The 21,086-nt window shown below is 36.9% G+C and overlaps 2 protein-coding genes across 3 annotated transcripts; one reads left to right on the top strand and one right to left on the bottom strand.

Moving 5' to 3' along the window:
* Window positions 1-4,628: 4,628 nt before the first annotated feature.
* LOC123876215 (dolichyl-diphosphooligosaccharide--protein glycosyltransferase subunit 1) lies at window positions 4,629-6,567 on the top strand. The gene has a single exon (XM_045922399.1). The coding sequence runs from the start codon at window positions 4,672-4,674 to the stop codon at window positions 6,079-6,081; it is 1,410 nt and encodes a 469-aa protein (XP_045778355.1). The 5' UTR covers window positions 4,629-4,671; the 3' UTR covers window positions 6,082-6,567.
* Window positions 6,568-7,793: 1,226 nt separating this feature from the next.
* On the bottom strand, window positions 7,794-20,123 carry LOC123876181 (translation initiation factor eIF-2B subunit delta). 2 transcript variants are annotated; one of them, XM_045922352.1, is made up of 10 exons: window positions 20,089-20,123; window positions 13,651-14,640; window positions 13,016-13,186; window positions 12,371-12,507; window positions 11,819-11,918; window positions 11,192-11,371; window positions 10,751-10,878; window positions 9,975-10,152; window positions 9,128-9,308; window positions 7,794-8,084 (listed from the first exon to the last, which is right to left on the bottom strand). In XM_045922352.1, exons 1-10 carry the CDS (start codon window positions 20,101-20,103, stop codon window positions 7,879-7,881), a joined length of 2,286 nt encoding a protein of 761 aa, XP_045778308.1. In that variant the 5' UTR covers window positions 20,104-20,123; the 3' UTR covers window positions 7,794-7,878. The 2 variants fall into 2 exon arrangements, with proteins under 2 accessions (XP_045778308.1, XP_045778317.1); XM_045922361.1 differs by having other exon boundaries at window positions 13,016-13,162.
* Window positions 20,124-21,086: the final 963 nt, after the last annotated feature.

Raw genomic sequence — 21,086 nt, 5'->3', positions numbered from 1 at the left:
CCTCAATGGGAAAAAAATGAACCGTTATAGAATCACTTCAATGTCTGTCTGTTATCAAAACACATAGCATACTTCCCGTTGATCTAGAATCATGGAGTAACAATGTATTCTAGCACAAGTAAAGGAAAAAATCTGCAAACCATAATTGGTGGTTTCTGATATAGTAGCAGCAATGTAAAAAAGGTTGCAAGGTAGTCTTTCATACAAATAGGCATTGCAATGCCAGGCATTAACTAATAACTACAAGCTTTCTATCACTTGAGAAAGGCACATCACGTAAAACCTATAAGGCAGATATACCTTTTACATACAAGATAATATGCATTTGATATTCAATATTATGTGATAAATAATACTTAAATAAAATTCGATTAAACTGGGGGAGGTAATCCCATCATATCATATTTTCTTGTCTTCTTACATAATATCGGGTAGCATATAGAGAAATAGTACATGCCTGCTATGGCTAGGATTATTGAGACAATGACAGTAACAATACCCCAGGCGGAAAGACCTAGGCCTCGGCGAGTTGACGTCGACGCAAGGGCGGAAGCGCCGGTTACTGATGATTTCTGTCTCGCTGGTTCCTTATACCCCCTACTTTCGTATTTACTGCCATAGCCACCTCTGTTGCGAAACCCTTCGCACGATATTACGAAAACATTGAGTACTGTAACAAAAAATGTCCTCAATTAAATGGTTGTTTTAATAAATCAAATGTTAATTAGTTTTGACAGACAATTTTACGGTGTTGATAAATTAATTACGCAAATTGAGTGCTGAGCTGATTATTATCAATATATAATGTGGCCATGAATCAAAAGTATTTCCTTTTAAGGAATTAGACAGGAAAAGGCAAAAGCTTACCAACTAGGACGAGCCCCAAACGAACGAGTAGCTTTAACATTTTGAAACCATCCGATACTGTTAGTAAAAATCGGTGTAACGATCACTCTCTAAATTGTTTTTTGAACTAATGAATGTAAAATAAAGTACATCAGTATACAAAAATTAATTAAAAGAAAATAAATCTTAAAACCAAAATTCACTCCTACCCCGGCTTCAACCAGACACCAACTGTCAAAATCAAAATTTAAAGTGTCAATATGTCAATCTCATTCCGTAAATTGTCTATGGTCTTATAGTCTATGATCCGCCAAATGCTTACATTACATGTGACAAACAGCAAGCATTCCGATTGGTAGGCAAGTCATCTTTGATGTAAGCCGATGCTTGCTGAATGTTGTTAGATAAGCATGAGGCGCGTGGAGTCCAAAAACACCCCCATGCATCGGCATCCTTTTAGACTATTTAAAGGCAACACAAAATGATAAACTAGATGTATATCTGTGGTATATCCGGTTTAGAATGCTGGCGTGGACTTCCGTTTCATGCGATGATGTTGATGTGTCAAATTTTTTTTTTTTTTTTTTTTTTTTTTAATGTCAGTCGTTGTAAATATTACAATAAAACTTAAAGCTAGCCTTATCTAATTACTGTACAAATCATGCCCGCGTGGAATGGTGCCAAGAATACTGGCTGCATTTCCGCGTTGGACAGCCAGGCTGATCCGTTGCGCAAAAAATGAGCCAGCCCTTCTGTCACCCGATGAGGCTATTAAACGCGGTGAAATGTCTCGTAAAAATTTCTTTGCACTAAGACTCCATGGCCCCAGGGTCTCCACGGCAAACGGAACAAAAATGTAACTCTCAATAAGAGAGGCATACTTGCGCCGCTTGCCGTTTTCAGCCATTTCTGCTGCGGCTCCCGGTCTTGATACTGTCTCCCTGATATGACACGGGGCCAATGTGTCAACGCACGTTGCGTCCCACATTAGCGCCCGTCCCCGTTCCCAGGGAACCAGCGTCAATCCATCAGGTCTCTTGCCATCATCCCGACTAATCCCTGCCGGCTCAATGAGCGCAGGAACGTCTATGGTGGCAAGAGCCCTTTTGATCGTGTCGTTAAGAGAGCCATGCCTAAATAGCCTACCAGCGCTCCTTTGGCAAGAGAGTCCGTGAATTCCAAATTTATCAACCTCTTTTCCACACGGACATCTGTGCTGATGGCACAGCGGTGTTCCCAATCTGAGACCTAAAGCCACACGAAAACTTTCATTATCTAAAAGGGTGCCGAGATTTTTGGATGGCAAGGCATGAAGCCAATACCCAGATTCCTTTTCCGATAATGCTAGGAGCCTGGCTTGATCTCTGTCACTTGTAAGATTTTGCAGCAAATTTGAATGTGTCAGCTGAACCAATGGCAAATCCCAAAGTTTTTGTGTAGAACGTTCCTTTGGAATATCGACATTGGGACATCTGACCTTCCAACTCTCTAGGGCCTCTGTGGCATAGGTCAATGATATTGAATTTGATTTGAGAATTTGAGAGCTAAGCTCTCTTATACTATGCACAGAGGACAGAAAAGCTGGAAGAGCTACACTGGAAATTTTCCTCACGCCGATGCCACCGTACTTGACCGGTAAAGTAGCTTGGTTCCAGGAGTGCTCATCAAAAGTTAAATTTAGAATTTGTTCTAGTGTACTTTTAAGGGTGGCATCCATATTATCGAGTAGTCCAGGAAATTTCCAAATTGGGCTCGCGCGAAGGATATAAATTAATTTAGGTACGAAAAGGCAATATTTTAGGATCGAAAATGCAATGTGAGAATTTAGAGCGCCCAATTTGTCGGTATTAGCCGAAAATGTTCTAATTTTTTGATCCAAAAGTGGTTGTATGGATTCATTATAAAGAGGAGCACCAAGGAGGCAAAGTGAATGTTTATCGAGTATCTTAATGCTAGGGGTAATTTCGTTAAATAAATCAGAGGCCAATCGTATTCTATCTTGCGACAGTTTTTCTGTGAAAAACAATTCGCATTTCGAAAAATTTAGTTCTAAACCAATTTTGCCAAACTGTTGCTTAATATGGTTAAGATCTTTTAGAACGTCATCCACGTTGCCCCCAATGGTTCCATCATCAAGATACCATATGTTAAATTTAGATGTTAAATTTGAAATATGGTTATGGATCCCTAAGCTGAACAGGGCCGGACCTAAAGGATCCCCCTGCTGAACGCCTACAGAAGACTTAATATCGCTATCTCCAAAAAATAATTTTGAAGCTGAGCTGTAACATTGCCAGACATATGGATAAATTTCAGGAAGTTGCGTTGAGACTTCGGTCAGCAAAGTTGCCCTGTCCAAAGAATTAAAGGCATTCTTTACATCTACTTTCAGCAGTACTTCAACCTCGCCATTCGCTAAGAATGTACGAGCCGAATGAACTGCTGCTTCACAACCTCCTTTACTGCCGAATCCAACTTGAATAGGTTGGAATTTATCCTTTAGGGTAGAGACTATGTGTTTACACGCTAATTTTGACGCCAAACGGCGAAACGTACAACCAACAGCGATGGGACGGATGCCGCCATCTTTCTTATTAAAAGCACAAAGCCTCGCACCATAAAGGAATGGTAAAAAGGATGAATTTACCTCGCCAGATAACATGAGATTACAAAGTCTGGTAATGTCGCTCAGTAGCGCCCTGCCGGCGTCCCCAGCAGTAACTCCCACAAGATCCTTAAGATGTTGTGGCGTTATGCCGTCCATGCCGCCAGCAGAGCCACTAGAAAACGACATTATCGCAGCGTAAGTATCTTCGTCCTTTATCTGTAAGTGAGAAGTGTTAGAAGGTGGGTCTGGCAGCAAAGAATCGATATTTGGTAAAGGATGCTTTTCACGTAAAGCTTCTAGCGTTATATCATTGAATGGAGCTAGTGTATCATTAGAAAACAAAATGCGGGCAGCGTTTTTAAGATCCCCATCCATAACTTTGTTTTCCACAATTTTCTTCAAATTATAATTTTGTGTACGAAAAGAGCAGTCAGGAATTGGAAAAACGCGATTAGCCAAACTATTTTTTTTTAATTTACTACATAACGACCCGCTTTCTGTTTTATTTACATAGAAATGTCTGTATGCGAAAAAAAAGAGGTTTTGCCAATCCAAAAGTGAATTTGATAGTACATTTTGGATAGTATGCGATAAGGATCTAGCTAACGATATCCTAGCTCCTCGGGGAATGCGTTTTACTAATGGGATATTTTGACTATATTTGGATAATACAATTTCAAATGGTACCTGGTTATCGCTTCCTGATTGGGTTTGATCGCACATTAAATTTGGGCATGTAAGAGGCCGTGTAGGCGGTCCGTGACAACGTGCGATGTGAATATTAAGGCCTTTGCGACCCTTAAACCGCCTGCCATCGCTACAGTGGGAGCATTCTAGGTATTCACCTTGAGAAGCACTGGGGTTCATACTTCAAAACACGTAAAAAGAAAAACACTAAAACACTACACAATAGCGTCTATAAGCGCGCGGAGCCCCGACTGCGGCAACCAGGAAGCCCGCAGAGCAGGCGCTGCCCGTTGAGGCCCCTGAAACAAAAAGTGCTGTTAGTATCGCATATCAAAGGTGAAAATAATACCACGGGGTATTTCGCGAATAAGAGCCAATTTGATGCCAATATTACTCCAAAATAACCGCGCCAAATATTAAATAAATAAAAATTTTGAAACGAGACAATTTTTCTCATTGACCAAATCAATTTTATGTGTCAAATAATGTCAAATCCATTCATATGTCATTTGTCAGTCACGGAACGGAAAATGATGCCGGCAATGGCGAAATTACAGTTTTGTGTTTTATTTCTAGTTTATATCGCTACACAATGCGGCAGTGTAAATGTGGATACAGTTTCTAGCGCAATAAATATAAAGAATGTTGACCGAACGATCGATATCTCATCTCAGCTCGTTAAAATCACATCAAAAGTAACCTTTGAGAACACAGGCAAGTCACCGGTTAAAACCTTCCTATTAGCAGTAGAGAGCTCGAGCAAAGCGAATTTAGCCTTTATAGGTGCCAAGGATGCCAATAGTAAAGATCTTCGTCTAGTGGAGACCACCGTGAAAGGTTATGAAGATGCCAAGTTTTGGCGTTTCGAGTTCAAAGATTCCATCAATGCGGGTGCCACGGCGTCGGTAGTTGTCGAAACTGTGTACACTAAAGCACTAAAACCGTATCCAACTTCGATAACACAGCAAGAAGAGCAGTTAGTTAAATACATCGGAAACTTATACTTCTACTCTCCATACCCTGTGACAACACAGAAAACCAATGTGATTCTTAACACGAAATCGGTAGAAAGCTTCACTAAAGTCAAACCATTCTCGCAGTTAGACGGCACAATTGCATATGGACCTTATTCCAATACTGCTGCGTTCACTGAGAAAGAACTGCTTGTGCATTATAAGAACAACTCTCCATTCCTGACTGTGACACGGTTAGAGCGACTGATCGAAGTTTCGCACTGGGGCAACATAGCTGTTGAGGAAACAATAGAAGTTGAACACACTGGTGCTAAGCTGAAAGGGCCGTTCTCCAGATATGACTACCAACAAGACCACCACAGCGGCCCAGCCAGTGTGCGATCGTACAAGACATTATTACCAGCATCAGCCTCAGATGTCTACTACAGAGATACCAACGGCAATATCTCTACCTCAAACATGAGAGTTAAGAAAGACTCTGTCGAATTAGATTTAAGACCAAGGTACCCCTTATTTGGTGGTTGGAGAACACACTACACTCTCGGATACAATGTCCCAAGTTATGAATACTTGTACTACTCTGGTAACTCATATTTATTGAAGATGCGAGTAGTTGACCATGTGTTTGACGATATGCAAATTGATGAACTGGTCACAAAGATTATTCTGCCTGAAGGATCGACAGATATTAAAGTAAACTTCCCATATGCAGTCACCAGGTTTCCAGACAGTTTACACTACACATATTTGGATACTAAAGGTCGTCCCGTCATAACTTTCAGTAAGAAAAACATTGTGGAAAATCACATACAAGACTTCCAACTTCGTTACACATTCCCTCGCATCTTGATGTTGCAGGAGCCACTATTGGTTGTTGGCTTCCTTTACATGCTGTTCTTGTGTGTTATTATTTATGTTAGATTAGATTTCTCTATTCATAAGTCTGAACACCCTCACAAGGATTAAGTTTAAATGTAATGGCTGGCTTATATTATTCCAGTCCAGTATCAACTAAATTGCAAAGTAACTCCAGTAGTTTCTTTAAGCTCTGGAATCTAATCCAGTGAACAACCCAGTAACTTTTCAATGTACCACAACTGGAATTTGATAAATGCCCAGTCCAGTGTGAACAATTCATAGGACTAATCACTTGTAATTAGACACATTACCATCCATTCCAGTCCAGCACTGGAAAGTAACCCACATTTGCTGGATTCAGTATGTATAAGTGGAATAATTTGAACCAGCCATCAGATCAATTCTGAAGCATGTATTTGTGATAGTTCACCATTTTACTTTTATCAAATAATTTAATCTCTTCAGTCATGTATGTTTGATTTGGATTCAAGAATAATGTGAAGTGATTCAGTGTGGATTTGCATTTATATTTTTTAACTAAACCTGCACTTATTATCTTTTAATGTTGAGAATAAAATTATCATATAATTTGAACAGTTTTTTTAATTTTATCCTGTTTATTTAGGAAAATGTAAGTAACATCATAAAATAAAAAGATAGTCTTATAAAATATGACTTTATTTAAATATAAGGAATTATAGTAAGAAAAACCTATATGCAATTATTTGAAAGAGATATAAAAGTTTGAGCATTTATTTAAAAAGTTCATTTGCTTACAGATAATTTATTAATCTTTGAAGATGTATTATTTTGAGGACAGTCTGTTATGAGAATATGAGAACTATTTTGTTTTATTACAGTCAAGTTACAAACATACACCTTTATACACTTTAATAGTATTTATTATATACAATTCAAAAGTATTTACTTTACATAAATAGGAAGTATATTTTTACAGTAATAGGGAGCTCCATTTTACATAGTAATCCAGAACAAACGCAATTATGTATTACTATTTTATACATAATATGAAAACTATAAGATCACTTAAATGGTCCTCCAATAAAAAAATCAATTATATTACAACACTCAAACTAAATTTTATTAGCAGTAGATAATTATGCAATTTAGAGTGTAAATAAGGCTTTTATAATAATAATATGAAGTACTGACTTTTGTAATGGAGTAGGCAATTTTTTATTGTTAGGTACTATTTATACAATTTAGTATGACATATAATTGGATGACAAATTTGTTGTGGATGTGACTGCACAATGGTACTGTATTTTCCTACAGCGCGGGCAGCGTAAGTTTGACTGACGAACCAATAGTGTGGCGGTATAGACACCAACTAGCGCGCCGCGCTAACTTTCGTAAATCCTGCATAGATCGATTAGTCGATCGATTAGAAGTCGGATGTCAAAGTTTTTATTATTATTGCTTTAAGTACGTATTTATAGTAAATCAGTCCAAAAATCTATACCCGGCTAGTTTGACTCTTAGAACAACATGAGCAATAGTGACGAGATAGAGTGACGTCATACGTCAAGTTCAAAAGCGGCAATGCAATACTCAGTATAGTCTAAGTACTCTAGGTTTGAAATCTATAGAGCGCACTTTGACTTTGCTTAGACTTTTGCAGTTAAACTTCTGCAGTTAAAACGAAACAGACTTATGCCAGCGGTATAACGCTGTCTCATTTTAACAGTGTCTTAAGTCTGAGCAAAGTCAAAATGCGCTCTATAGATTTCAGCCTAAGAGTAGCCGATTTTTAACAGACTTGCAAAATAGTCTGAGGTTCTCAATCTAGCCTGTTCTTATGTTAGCATTAATAAAAGTTTGTATGACAGATCATTGGATGATTATATCCTATTTACATTACTTTATGTATTGGGGTGAGTCAGTTCACAATCCGTACTCAGATAGTTTGAATCTTAAGACAACAGGCGCGCTGGTGCACGGCAATATGGCGAGCTCGGTAACCACAGCGGTGACCAGGCTGGGCGGCGTGACGTCATACGTCAGGTTCAACAGCGTCAGATTGGGGTTGGACCGCCAATCCTTCAACGGGGAATTGTCATCGGTTTTGTCTATTATGTCGTCTGGGTCGCCTGTGAAAAAAAAGCTTTTATACTTTTTGCCATATTTAGTAAATAATAATATATTACAAAACGTGGGACGTAAGTAGCACATTGCCCAATTGCACATTTGCGCAACTGCACAGCATGAGTTTGTGCATTGATAGATTTAGTAGATATATGATACTCGTATACTAAATCATATGAGACTTGACTTAGTATACAATGCACTTGCATAAGTCACGAGTATCGTATACTATTTTATAGCTCGTGTGATCTAAATCTGAGCAACGCTTATCTGTTGTGACTTAAATAGTCCATTTTTACACTGTAAAAATAATTACTATACCACTTTATCTTTCTCGGTATGCTTAGGCGCTAATTCACGCCGTGCAAGAATACATTACTGAACAGCATACTTTTTTTTTCTCGTCTGGCTTTACAAAGATTAGCCAATGTCAAGTTTGTGTTATTTACATGTTAGGGAAACTATATAAGTATGAACTTTGTCTGTGCCGGCGCTCGTCGACACACGCACGGCCTCCCCCTAGAGCGCTTCCCCAGTCAGTTCCAGCACCAAAAAACACCAGTAAAACACAAAAATCGGCCACTTTTAACAAAATAAACACTCCAAAAAGGCACAACACGCGCGCCAACAAACGCCAACACAGACGAAGTCCAACAGCATACTTTCAACTACATAAATCCTTTTCAAATCCAACTACATATTTAGAAACATAACTTTATGTTTATCCATATTTCATACTAAAAGTTAAATCAGTAAACCTAATTGGAATTATTAAAAAAAAAAAGGAAACCATTCTTTTTTCTGAAACTTATGCCCACAAAAATATTTTGGGAAAAATTGAACTGTATAAAAACACCAAGCTAATTATTCATCAGCTCTTAGGCTGAGATCTCTAGAGCGCACTTTGTCTTTGCTCAGACTTAAGGCACTGTTAAAACGAGACAGCGTTATACCACTGGCATAAATCTGTCTCGTTTTAACTGAGACTTAAGTCTAAGCAAAATCAAAGTGCGCTCTATAGATTTTAACCATAATCTATAACACTCACCGATCTCGTTATACACAAAGGCGTCAGTCTGCACGTTGTCCGAGAACTTGTGCGTCTCGCACGCGACTAGCAGCGGCACGTTGTGCGCGCGCGCCACGAGCGCGGCTTGCAGAGAGCCCACAGGCGCTAGTACGGCGCCGTTTGCGAGCAGGGATGCTGCTCCTATCAGCACTTTGGACATCTGTATAACAAGTAGTATTTATATTGCAAGTGCGTTAAGTGGAAAATTACAGTCTACCACCGGATCTAGTCATTATGTTCCAAGTGCGCAAAGAAGGAAATTATAGTCAATCCACTTTTAATACCCGAGTAGATATTTTAGCACAAATAGTTTAATCTACAACATAATATTTTTCATCTAAATATATAAAAGGAAAAGGTAATTGACTGACTGACTGATCAACACACAGCTCAGACTAGTAGACAGATTAGGCTGTTTAGCATGCAAATTGCCATTATTATACAGATATCCTCTAAGAAAGTCCTATTGAAAATTCAACCCCTAAAGAGATTTTAAATTTGTGTAGTCCACACGGACGAAGTCGCGAGCATAAGCTAGTCACACTAATATTATAAAGCAGAAAGTTTGTATGTGTGTGTGTATGTGAGTATGTTTGTTACTCCTTCACGCAAAAACTACTGGACGGATTGGGCTGAAATTTAGAATGGAGATAGATTATACCCTGGATAAGCACATAGGCTACTTTTTATCCCGGAAAATCAAAGAGTTCCCACGGGAATTTTAAAAACCCACATTCACGCGAACGAAGTCGCGGGTATCAGCTAGTAAACAATAAAAGCATGAATGCGCAGTAAAGCGCAGAGCCTCGTAGAGCGCAGTACTCACGTCCCGCATGAGGAAGCTGAGCGCGGTAATGTCAGCGTATGTGCACACCACCCCGCGCGACACGAGACGTCGCAGCATCTCCCTCGCGCCCCGCTGCACGCGCGTGCCCACCACCACTGCGCGGAACTGCACGCCCGCCTCGTGCGCCTCACACAGGATGCGCTCAATTAGAGACGAACTGCAGACAATATTGACGATTTCATATAATTCGCATCCATTCAAGTAAAGGAAAGTAAAGTTTGATCGTATTTAAAATTGAGTGATGAGATTTTCAAGAGAGTGCTTGAAGACACCTCCAATACACTCAGTGTGAAACATTAAGAGAAGCCAATTTTCTGGGCTTTCGCGTATGAATGAACCCTTAATACCGGAAAAATAATCATTTTTAAGATGGTATGTTATTCACTGTTATCAAACGGCATTTTATCGATTTTACAAAAAAAAAAGATTGTGCTAGAAATAAGAAAATACCGCAAGCTCTGATTTCAATTAAAAAATAACTAATGCTCAATTTGCATTGAAAGGGTATGGAAGCGAATTTCTAAAATATCACATAGCATATTGACTTCTATCTCCACACTATAAAGCACCAATTTCTACCGAGAAAGAAAATTCTTGCACATTCCCGCGAACTTTTCAGTTGGGGAAAAAACTTGTGTTTTATGTGGAGATTTTTTTTTTTGGATAAAAGTCAATATGCTATGTAGTATTTTAGAAATTCGCTTTGATTCCCTTTCAGTGTAAATTGAGTCATAACCTAAAATATAACTACAAACCATCCATAAGTGAGGATGTTATCCCCGGTTGAGATCTTGTTCCTGACGGCGATGCTAATGGCCTCGCCCGCCATGTCAATTTGTTCGCGGATGTAGCGGTCGATCTCCTCCTGTAGTCGCTTCTTTGCCTGACAACAAAACATTTCATCATCTATCCACGGAAAGAAGTTAGTATAGGGCTTTCTCTGTTACATAATCCCATACAAATGACAGTTAATGCACTTGCTTGTAAAGTGGGTCTTATTAGAACGATGTTGTAACTGTAAAGGAGATTATTACCGCACAAGTGCGATAAAAATGTTACCCTACAGTTGGCCAGTTTTTAAAAAAAACTTATGTTATTATTAGTAGGGGTATAACTGTTTATAGGGTATTTAAAGAATAAAAAATACTTTAATATGGCCGCGACCGCAATGAGCGCTAGATGTTTGTTTAACTTACATCGAACTCATCAACGTTGTTGGGCAGCTGAGTGAGATGGTGTCGGAAGTATTTGAGCGCGTTGGTCTGCGAGGCGGCGGGCGGTCGCATGCTCCACAGGAACTCCACACTGGCCGCTAGTTGCGACTCCAACCCTCGGGCAAACTCTGTCCGCGCCGGCAAGCTGTAGTCTCGCACCATCTGAATAAAATGAAACAATTTACATAATTTTAATGTTTGAACTATCGGGAATCATTCGGCTCTAATATTGGTATTCGGTAAATGATTCGGGATATCACTAATTGTGTGGCCAGCGGCAATCGTATCGCACCGCACATACGCACTAACTAATCCGAATTTAGTTAAAGAGATATTGTACAAAGCCCGCGGGAACTGTTTGTTTTTCTGTGATATATTTGATACACCACAGGGAGAACTATTCGCTATTAAAGTACATTTTTATTATTATTCCAGTACCCTTGGCTACGATCTCACCTGGTGGTAAGTGATGGTGCAGTCTGAGAAAGTAATGCAGGTAATGGAGAAGCAGATGAGATGGTAGCGGGCTAACTTAAAAGGGATGTGGTTGTTCACTAGACAATCAAATAATTGAGAACCTATTTTGAGGTAGTAAGAAATGCAACTAACCTTTTTCAATGCATCCAGTAAAGCTATGCACCTTGCATTGGAACCGGTCACTACGTGGGATGCCAATTGAATGCCAAGTTTTATTACAGCCGGGTGTAAGCTAAAAAATGACATTAGTAAGTATATTATGACTGAATTGTGAGAGTTCAATTAATTTTTTGGGGTTTTTTTAAAAATGTTTTATCACACAAAACTTTAACATACGAAGCAGCACTGTTTAGCGTCAGTTTAAATCCTATCTGAGACTTTTATATTAAAACTAGGTTTTGCATCTCTAAAAGTCAAAATACTGGTACACATAAGTAGAGACACTTTGATATCAATTCACATAATTTTAAACATTTAGATAAATATTAAACAATATTTAATAATTGTAAAAATAAATAATAGACAAAAATTAATGCAATACGCAGAACAATACTAATAAAATATTTGACAGATTAAGCTCCTTTCTCATTGGATTACCTAGGCAATCCTAGTTATATCATAGTTTTGAATTTTGACTATAACATAATGGAAAAAATATGTAATAATTGTAACTGTTGTTCATACTTTGAATTGATTTGCATTTGCTTGAGCGCTTGTTTGTCGTGTTCCATATACAAGTGCTGGAACCAGTTCATTTTCTGCATACCTTGCGACTTTGGTTTAATTTTGTCAACTACTGCTTTTGGTTTAGCAGATTTTTCCTGGAAACACGTAAAACTTGTAAATAGAAATTAAAGTTGCTCTTATTTCACTGCAGCTAAAACTGTAAATTAGACTATTACCACACATGTGCAGTAAAATTGTTACAGCACAATAAAAAATTGCTCATATTAAAAGTCAATATTTTTACTACATTATATGAGCGGAAATATTTCTATACAATAATGTATAAAATTACATTAATATGTGATCAAAATAGCCGCCGAATAGAACATCAGTTTAATACTTTGTGTTACAATATCATGAACCATAGATGTCAAACACATTGTACTTACTATGTGAAAAATCTACACCTATATTATAATCACCTAATATTATACCAGGGCATAGCCTAGGGCTCTGGTATTATAAGCCATAATATTCTACTTTACACTCTTGGGACATAAATGATACCAAGTATTGTACGTACACATAAATACGGAAAAACTTTCATAGATATAAAAACCCTGGAGAAGAAATTATGGAGGAAAAGCTAGTATGAAATATTACTTCTTTAGGTAAGGAAGGTTCTTTGCTTGATTTTTTGACTTCCACAGCTTTTTGCTGCTGTGCTGCTTGTTTGGCAGCACGCTGCGCTTCCTGCTTCGCGCGTCGTTCTGCTTTTAGATCTGCCTTGCTTTTTGTTGACTCTTCTGCCTTGCTTTTTGTTGAGTCTTCTTCCTTGAATCACATTGAAATAAAAAAAGATTTGTAAAAATGTAAATTTTTTATTTTTCATGAACAGTTTACTAAATAAATTTTGATTATCCAAACACTCTAAATACAGAAATTTATATCAAAATTTTTCAAATGATAATACTATGTACATATTCTTTTTTGAGTGACTACATAAAACATCTGATAAAATAATATAGATGTTAAAAGGGTTAACAGGGGTTTTTGGATTTAAGAACACAGTTCCAATAAGAGTTGTGATCTAGTGACTAAATTGTAGTTCAAGAACCTTATATCTCACTATTATAACTCTAATGGTTAAATTAGAGGTCTTTGAATCATCAAGTGAATCTATCAGTGGGTTGGAATGCACTTCCAACTAAGAACCAGTCTTTTTCATTTGTATTTTTTCAATGAAACTACTCTAGGCCTTAAAAACTACAATAACTAATATTTTAAATATTTATTACCTTTGTAGGTCCTATACTAATAGCTTTCACTTTATCAGTGACTGTCTGAACATCTTTAGCTACATTAACAATGTCTTTTAATGTTTCCACCATTTCCTTTACAGTTGCTTCACTAAGAGGCATAGTTTTAACATCTAATTCAGTCTGAGTTTTAGTGATATCAACATTTTTAAGTATAGTTTTAGGCTCACCAATAATTTCAGTTGTTTCTATACTTTCAATTTTTGATTTATCAATAGTTTTAGTTGTTTTACTTGCCTCAGTGCTAGGTTTATTCATTTCTTTAGGTTTTGCTTCAATATTCTGTGAGTCGCCACTATCTAGTGCTCCCTTTTTCTTAGCCTGTTTTGCTGCCTTTTTAGCAGCCCTTTCAGCTTTAATATGATCTTTAGATGCCTCTGTGTTTAGTTCAGGTTCAATTTTAACTGCTTTGTCAACTTCATCTCTACCTTTAACTATACTTTGCTCTTTACTAGATGAACTTGTTTTGTTTTGTGTTTCAGGTTTTTCACTTCCAAGATTTGTATTATTCTTTATATCATTACTTTCTGTTTTGGACTCTTTAGTGGTAGGGGAATTGACATTTATTTGTGGAGTAGCATTACTTTCTATTGGTTTTTTATTTGCCTTTTGCTTAGACGATTTCTTAGCTTGCCTCGCTGCCATAACTTCTTTCGATTTTTCTGTGTCTCCTTTAGAAGACATATTATAATCTTTTTTTGCCTTAGCACTACAAATAAAGCTATGTGGTATTTTTTCTTCTGTGGTTATTTTGTCTTCATTTGACTGTGCATATGGGCACAGACTTGGACTGATATTTTTTGGCACAATTCCTAAAATATTCAATATATTGGGTGTATTTTGATAATCTGTTTTGTTATTAACTTGGGTCAGATTTCTTGCAGCTTTTAACTTCTTACGCCTTAATCTCCTTTTTTGGGCGACAGTGATTGCTGTAGGCTTAACTTCTTTGCTGATCTGAATATGTTCCTTTAAGATTTACAAATGTTTGAATTAACCACATACAAAAAAGAAAAAGGATATTACATAGGATTGTAGGGTAATATCAAATAAGTATGCATGATTCTTTTTACAATTTGTATCATTTGTGATCCAAACTATATTATAAATTATTGGTTAGCAAACAATGGTGCTGATTCTGACCCCTCAATTTTACTTTACAAACTTTGTAACTTTAGGTGCCAGTCATGAGCCCATTGTTTAAATTTGTAGAGTGCACTAAAATTTTAATTCATTTATTTTCCATTCTTTTTTAGCAATACCAAAATGAAATAGATGCAGATACTCTAATTTTAGTTAAGAGAAAGACAACAGAATCATCGCCAATAAGCGATAACTTTTTAAGAAAGACAAAAACTGTTTATGATTTAACTTTTAATTTGGCAGCTCCTAAACCCGGAAAAACAGTATGGCAGGACTTGTACAATTAAATCAACTACTGCTGCGTTATAGTTTGTAGATTAATGGCTGTTAATTAGTTGAAATGCTTGAATCTGGTGGGTAGATTGAAGTATGAGTAATGCTTGCATCCAATAATATTTAAATGTTATAACCATCCAACTTTTATTTGAGCAGTATTGTTTTGTAACCAATGAAATGAGAAAGTGTATCTGTCTTTCTGTCTGTTACCGTATCACAGCTCAACCACTGAACTGAGCTTGATTATATTTGGCACAGGGATAGCTTGCATCTTGGAGGCAGACATCAAAAAGTCCCCATGAGACTTTAAAAAACTTATCCAACCAGCGAGTAATTATAACAGAAAAAAGCAAACAGTGAATTTCAGATACAGACTTTATACAGTGCATATCTCTGCATTCGAAAATAAAGTGAACCGAACTTGATAATCGTCCAAGGCAATAGACGCAGTCGCGGACAATAGCTAGTTAACATAAATTATATATATTGCAACATAACCTAAAATTGTGACACATCATAGCACGTAATGTTGATGACAATTTTATGTTTCTTTAGTCTGTGTAAACGAGTACATTACTCTATGTTTCTTCGTGAGTCTAAGACTTGTGTGTGTATGTGTCATGGCGTCTTTGTCCGATTGTGTAATTTGTAACTCTAAAGATATTAAATACAAATAGTTATGATCTCAAGTTGTTATTATTTATTACGGTCTACAACATTCCTCTGGAGCAGCAAGAATAGGTTATGGGCCCAGACACGTCTCAGCGGTGAGTTCATTGCTTGATTATTGCTTGCTCACATCGTCACAGGAGGAAAGACCAGGAAGACATTTTGTGTCTAGAAATAAAATTTGAGTGAAAACGGAATATTTGGCATCAAATCATGGAGAACTTGGCAACAAGAGGAATTCCCATGGGAATAAAACCATTTGATGGAACAAACAGTTACAGTAATTGGCTATTTAGAGTTAGGTTGGTGCTCGAACAACATGAGGTTATATCGGTGTTGAGCGACGCGGTGCCGTCGGATGCCGTGGGATTGGCGGAATTTAACAAAAATGATGTTAAAGCCAGGAATCTCATTGTGCAGTGCTTATCTGACAGCATTTTGACCATGATTAAAGACAAAAAGACAGCCAGGGAAATAATAGACACACTAAGTGCCACTTACGAAAAAAAAGGCATGAAATCATTAGTAACAGCTCAGAAAGCTTGGAGGAAGCTAGAGTTCTCTAAAGACAAACCTCTGAAGGATTTCATCCAGGATTTTGAGTCTTTGGCATCTGATGTCAGGGTTGCTGGAGGGAGATTGGAAGAGGATGAAATAGTCAGCCAACTCTTGGTAGCAATGCCTTCTGAATTTGACAGTGTGGTTTCTGCGATGGACATTCTTTGTAATAAGGATAAATCTGCGGTTACACTGGAGTATGTAAAGAACACTTTACTTGCTGAGGAGGAGCGGCGTACTAAGAGAGATATGGTTTCAGAAACACAGTCGCCAGGTGCTTTTGCGACAGGGCGGTCAGTTCCTGCCAGGGATAACTACCACAGGTCAAGGAAGAATATTAGGTGCTTTTTTTGTAAATCTGTTGGACACAAAAAGAAGGACTGCTTCAAATATAAGGCTCGGTCAAGTAACAAGACAGGTGCTGTTGCCAGAGAGAGTGGTTCTGCAGACTGTACCTTTATTACAAGTGAAAACAGTGCATTGAGTGCCGGTCAGTTATGTCATGAAATAGTATTCGTTATAGACAGTGGCGCTAGTTCTCATATTTTAAAAAGTGATTATAGAAGCTGTGTGTATGACATTACCAATGTGAATGTTGACATTAATGTAGCCAAAGCGGGTCAGTTTGTGACAGCGAATGAGAAGGGTACTCTTAAAGGTATGACAGAGCTGGGTAATACAATAACTATTAAGGATGTATTAATTTGTGACAATATTTTGTTCAATTTGTTATCAGTTAAAAAATTAGAAGAAAAAGGTTTCCAAATAATTTTTGAAAATTCTGTTGTAAAGATAATGCGAAATGGGGTAATAGTTGTATCTGGTCACACATTTGGAAATTTATATGTAATTAAATTGTCAGCTATATCAGAATGTGCAAATGTTAATGTGAGTAACAGTATTACAGATTTGTGGCATAGGAGAATGGGTCATTCTTGTAGATACCCGTCTAAGAGTTTATGCGAAATATGCTTACAGGGTAAACAAACTAAGTTACCATATCTTAAAAAGTTGCCGGAGGATAGAAAGGCAAAGAGAGTTTTGCAGTGTATTTCAACTGATGTTTGTGGTAAAATTAGTCCACCTACTCATGATGGATATAACTATTATGTGAGTTTTATTGATCACTTCACTAACTTTTGTGCTGTATATTTAATAAGAAACAAAAGTGAGGTTTTTGAAAAATTTAAGATCTATGTGTCATTAGTTGAGGCAAAGTTTAATTGTTCAATAGAAAATATAAGATGTGATCAGGGCGGTGAATATAGGTCAAAAGAGTTCATTGATTTTTGTAAAGAAAAGGGGATACGGATCAGTTACTCTATGGCTCGTAATCCACCTCAATCAGGTAAGGCGGAACGCTTTAATAGAACCATAGTAGAGATGGCTAGATGTCTTATTTTTGAGAGTGGTATGTCTAAGGAGATGTGGGGAGAAGCGGTTATGTCTTCAGTGTATTTAATAAATAGATTACCATCATCTGTGCTACCTAAACACACCACTCCTGCCGATCTCTGGTACGGTTTTAAACCTGATTTGACTAAAATTAAAGTTTTTGGTTGTCCTGCTTTTGTGTATATTCATAAAGAGGATAGGATTGGAAAGTTAGATGAAAGAACTAAGAAATTGTATATGATAGGTTATTGTGACAATGGCTATAGATTATGGAATCCAGAGACAAGAAAGGTAGAGACAGCGAGAAATGTTATATTTGATGAGTTTTGGAATAAAAGTTATAAAGTTGATAAACAGTGTAATAGTGATGATCAGTATAACATTATCGATGAACCTGTAAATGAATGTCGGGCTGGTGATGAGCCAAATAATTGTGATGATAGAAGTAATCTGCCTTCAGTATCATCAGATGTCATAATAAATAATGATTGTGAACCTACACCAGGAGCTAGTAGTGAGCATGCTGTGTATAAAAGATCTAGAGTGCGAAAATTGCCTAAATATTTAGAGGATTTTGAAGTAGATGTGCTGGCTCTAGCTACTTGTTTGGGTGTACCTGAGACATATGATGATGCAGTTAAGGAACCTGAGTGGCAAATAGCAATAAATGAAGAGTTAAAATCGTTAGAGTCTAATGGAACATGGGAAATTGTTGATGTGCCTAGTAATGAGGAGATTATAGATTCAAAGTGGGTTTTTACGGAGAAGTTAGTAGATGGTAGGTCTCGCAAAAAGGCTAGATTAGTTGCACGAGGGTATCAGCAGTCGAGTGTTGTTGATGAAGATATTTTTGCCCCCGTTGCACGCATGACAACTCTCCGAATCATGCTTACTATTGCAGTAGAAAGGGAATTGCATATTCAGCAATTAGATGTACGCTCAGCTTTCTTAAAGAGTAGATTGAAAGAACCTGTTTATATGGAAGTTCCTCAAGGCTTAAAGAGTAATAAAAGTTTCAATGGTAAAGCTTGCAAGGTATTAAAATCTTTGTATGGACTGAAACAGAGCCCAAAAAGCTGGAACGATCATATAAATCTAGAATTACTTAAAATAAACTTTGTTAGGTCAAAGATAGACCCGTGCTTGTATTTCAGGGGAAATACTTATATTTTAATATGGGTAGATGATTTCTTTATGATGTCTGACAGTGTAAAGGAGTTAAAAGAAATTAAATTACATTTAATGTCTAACATGGAGATTCATGTGTTAGGTACTGATTCAAAATTTCAATTTTTAGGTTTAGAGATTAATAAATGTGAAAATGGGAGCATTACTGTAAGTCAGAGTAACTTAATAAAGAAAATTTTGATAAAATTTAATATGTCTGACTGTAAGACAAGTAAAGTTCCTATGCAGCCTAAACTTAATTTAACTAAGAGTAATGAAACTGTAAATTGTAAGTTGCCTTATAAAGAATTGGTTGGAAGTTTAATGTATTTGATGATAGGATCAAGGCCAGATTTGTGTTTTGCGGTATCATATTTTGGTCGTTTTCAAAATTGTTATAACAATGTACATTGGTCTCATTTGAAAAATGTTTTAAAGTACTTAAAGTATACTGTTGATATGACTTTGAATTTTGTTAAGTCTGAATCTGAGTCTCTTAAAATTAAGGCTTATGTGGATTCTGATTTTGCATTTGATATCAATGATAGGAAGAGTATTTCAGGCTATGTTATAAAATTAAATAATAATGTTTTAAGTTGGCAATCTAAGAAACAATCTGTAGTTGCGCTTAGCAGTTGTGAGTCTGAATATTATGCACTTTCTAGTTGTTTAGTGGAAAGTCTTTTTATAAAGAGTATATTAAGTGAAGTTTTTCAGTATAAAGAAATGATTTATGTATTTGAAGATAACATGTCTACGATTAAAATGGCCAAGACATTTGAGACGAAAAGGTCTAAGCATGTAGACATTAAATTTCATTTTGTGAAAGATTTAACAGCTAAAGGATTAGTAGATATTTCTTATATTGAGTCAAATAAACAGTTGGCTGATATAATGACTAAGTCGTTAAGTGCAAATAAATTTAGATATTTTTGTAATGAGTTGAATCTCTTGTAAAATTGGAAGGGGGTGTTGATGACAATTTTATGTTTCTTTAGTCTGTGTAAACGAGTACATTACTCTATGTTTCTTCGTGAGTCTAAGACTTGTGTGTGTATGTGTCATGGCGTCTTTGTCCGATTGTGTAATTTGTAACTCTAAAGATATTAAATACAAATAGTTATGATCTCAAGTTGTTATTATTTATTACGGTCTACAACATTCCTCTGGAGCAGCAAGAATACATCATAGCACGTAACACTAAAATACCTTTGTTAAACCCATAGCCGCTTGTCCTTTGCAAGCTATAAAATGGGTAGAAGAAGAAATTTTAAATAAAATTTGCCAAATACATACTGATTTGATTTTAAGATATATGAAAACACTTACCTACCGAATATACTTTCTTTCTGAAGACAAATGGATCTCTACGAAATGGTATTTTGTTTTAATATTTTTATTAAACCCTACAGCTTTACAATTCCTTAAAAGTTTATCAGTAAATATTGGGAATTAAAAAAATTATCCAATTTTAAATTTTAAATTGATTGGATTTGACAGTTGACACTACAACTTGACAGCACCGACAGCACTTGACAGCGAAGGTCCCAACATAGAGTATGTATAGTAGAGTATGTAACTCGATGTATGGTCGCAAGACAGACTCATTTTTTCTGGTTGGTGCACAGACTAAATAATAAATTCAGTATCATCATTTATCAAATCAAATCAACCCGCCACCTATGACCTAACCACGCCAAACTCGCGGACGGCGTGCAACTGCTGATGGTATATTATATTGTACTTAGCGACTTCTTAATATGTTCCATATTCTAAGGGATGTACAAGCGGGTGTCCACTCCGGACGTCCGAAGCGGACACCCAGAGTCCGGAGTATTATAGGTAAATTGATAAACAAGTCATGTTTCATGCTTCTTGACGGGCGTCTCTATAAAAAGTTTATTTGCCAAGTTCCATGTCGTCCCCTTAAAGGGGCATCACCTCGGCGCTTCTAAAACCAATAGGTAGGCGTCGATGACCAGAAAAAAGTCCCTATCGATGTTTATTTTGTGCACAGCTGTACACTTACCCGCTGTACCCATAGCCTGCACCTTCCTTCGACGCGTATAGCCCGCAGCCAGCTTAAATAAAATTGAATTGAGTACATTGAATATGATACTCTCGATAGGTTTATAAAATAATGTCTAATCCTTGTCATTCAGCCATAGCTTCAGCTACCAACTATTTTTCAATTCATAGATGTCGCG

The sequence above is a fragment of the Maniola jurtina genome, chromosome 2, assembly GCF_905333055.1.
Source record: "Maniola jurtina chromosome 2, ilManJurt1.1, whole genome shotgun sequence".
Taxonomy (NCBI): domain Eukaryota; kingdom Metazoa; phylum Arthropoda; class Insecta; order Lepidoptera; family Nymphalidae; genus Maniola; species Maniola jurtina.
Note: the sequence above shows the minus strand (reverse complement) of the source record. Positions and strands in the feature narration are given on the sequence as shown.

What these genes read in the sequence shown, in the direction of transcription:
- LOC123876215 (XM_045922399.1), top strand. Translation starts at nt 4,672, where the DNA reads ATGATGCCGGCAATGGCGAAATTACAGTTTTGTGTTTTATTTCTAGTT.
- LOC123876181 (XM_045922352.1), bottom strand. An exon ending in AACCTTCCTTACCTAAAGAA is followed by an intron (nt 12,508 to 13,015) that starts GTAATATTTCAT and finishes ACGTGTTTCCAG; the next exon opens with GAAAAATCTGCTAAACCAAA. An exon ending in CTTTGTGTATAACGAGATCG is followed by an intron (nt 8,085 to 9,127) that starts GTGAGTGTTATA and finishes TTTTTTTCACAG; the next exon opens with GCGACCCAGACGACATAATA.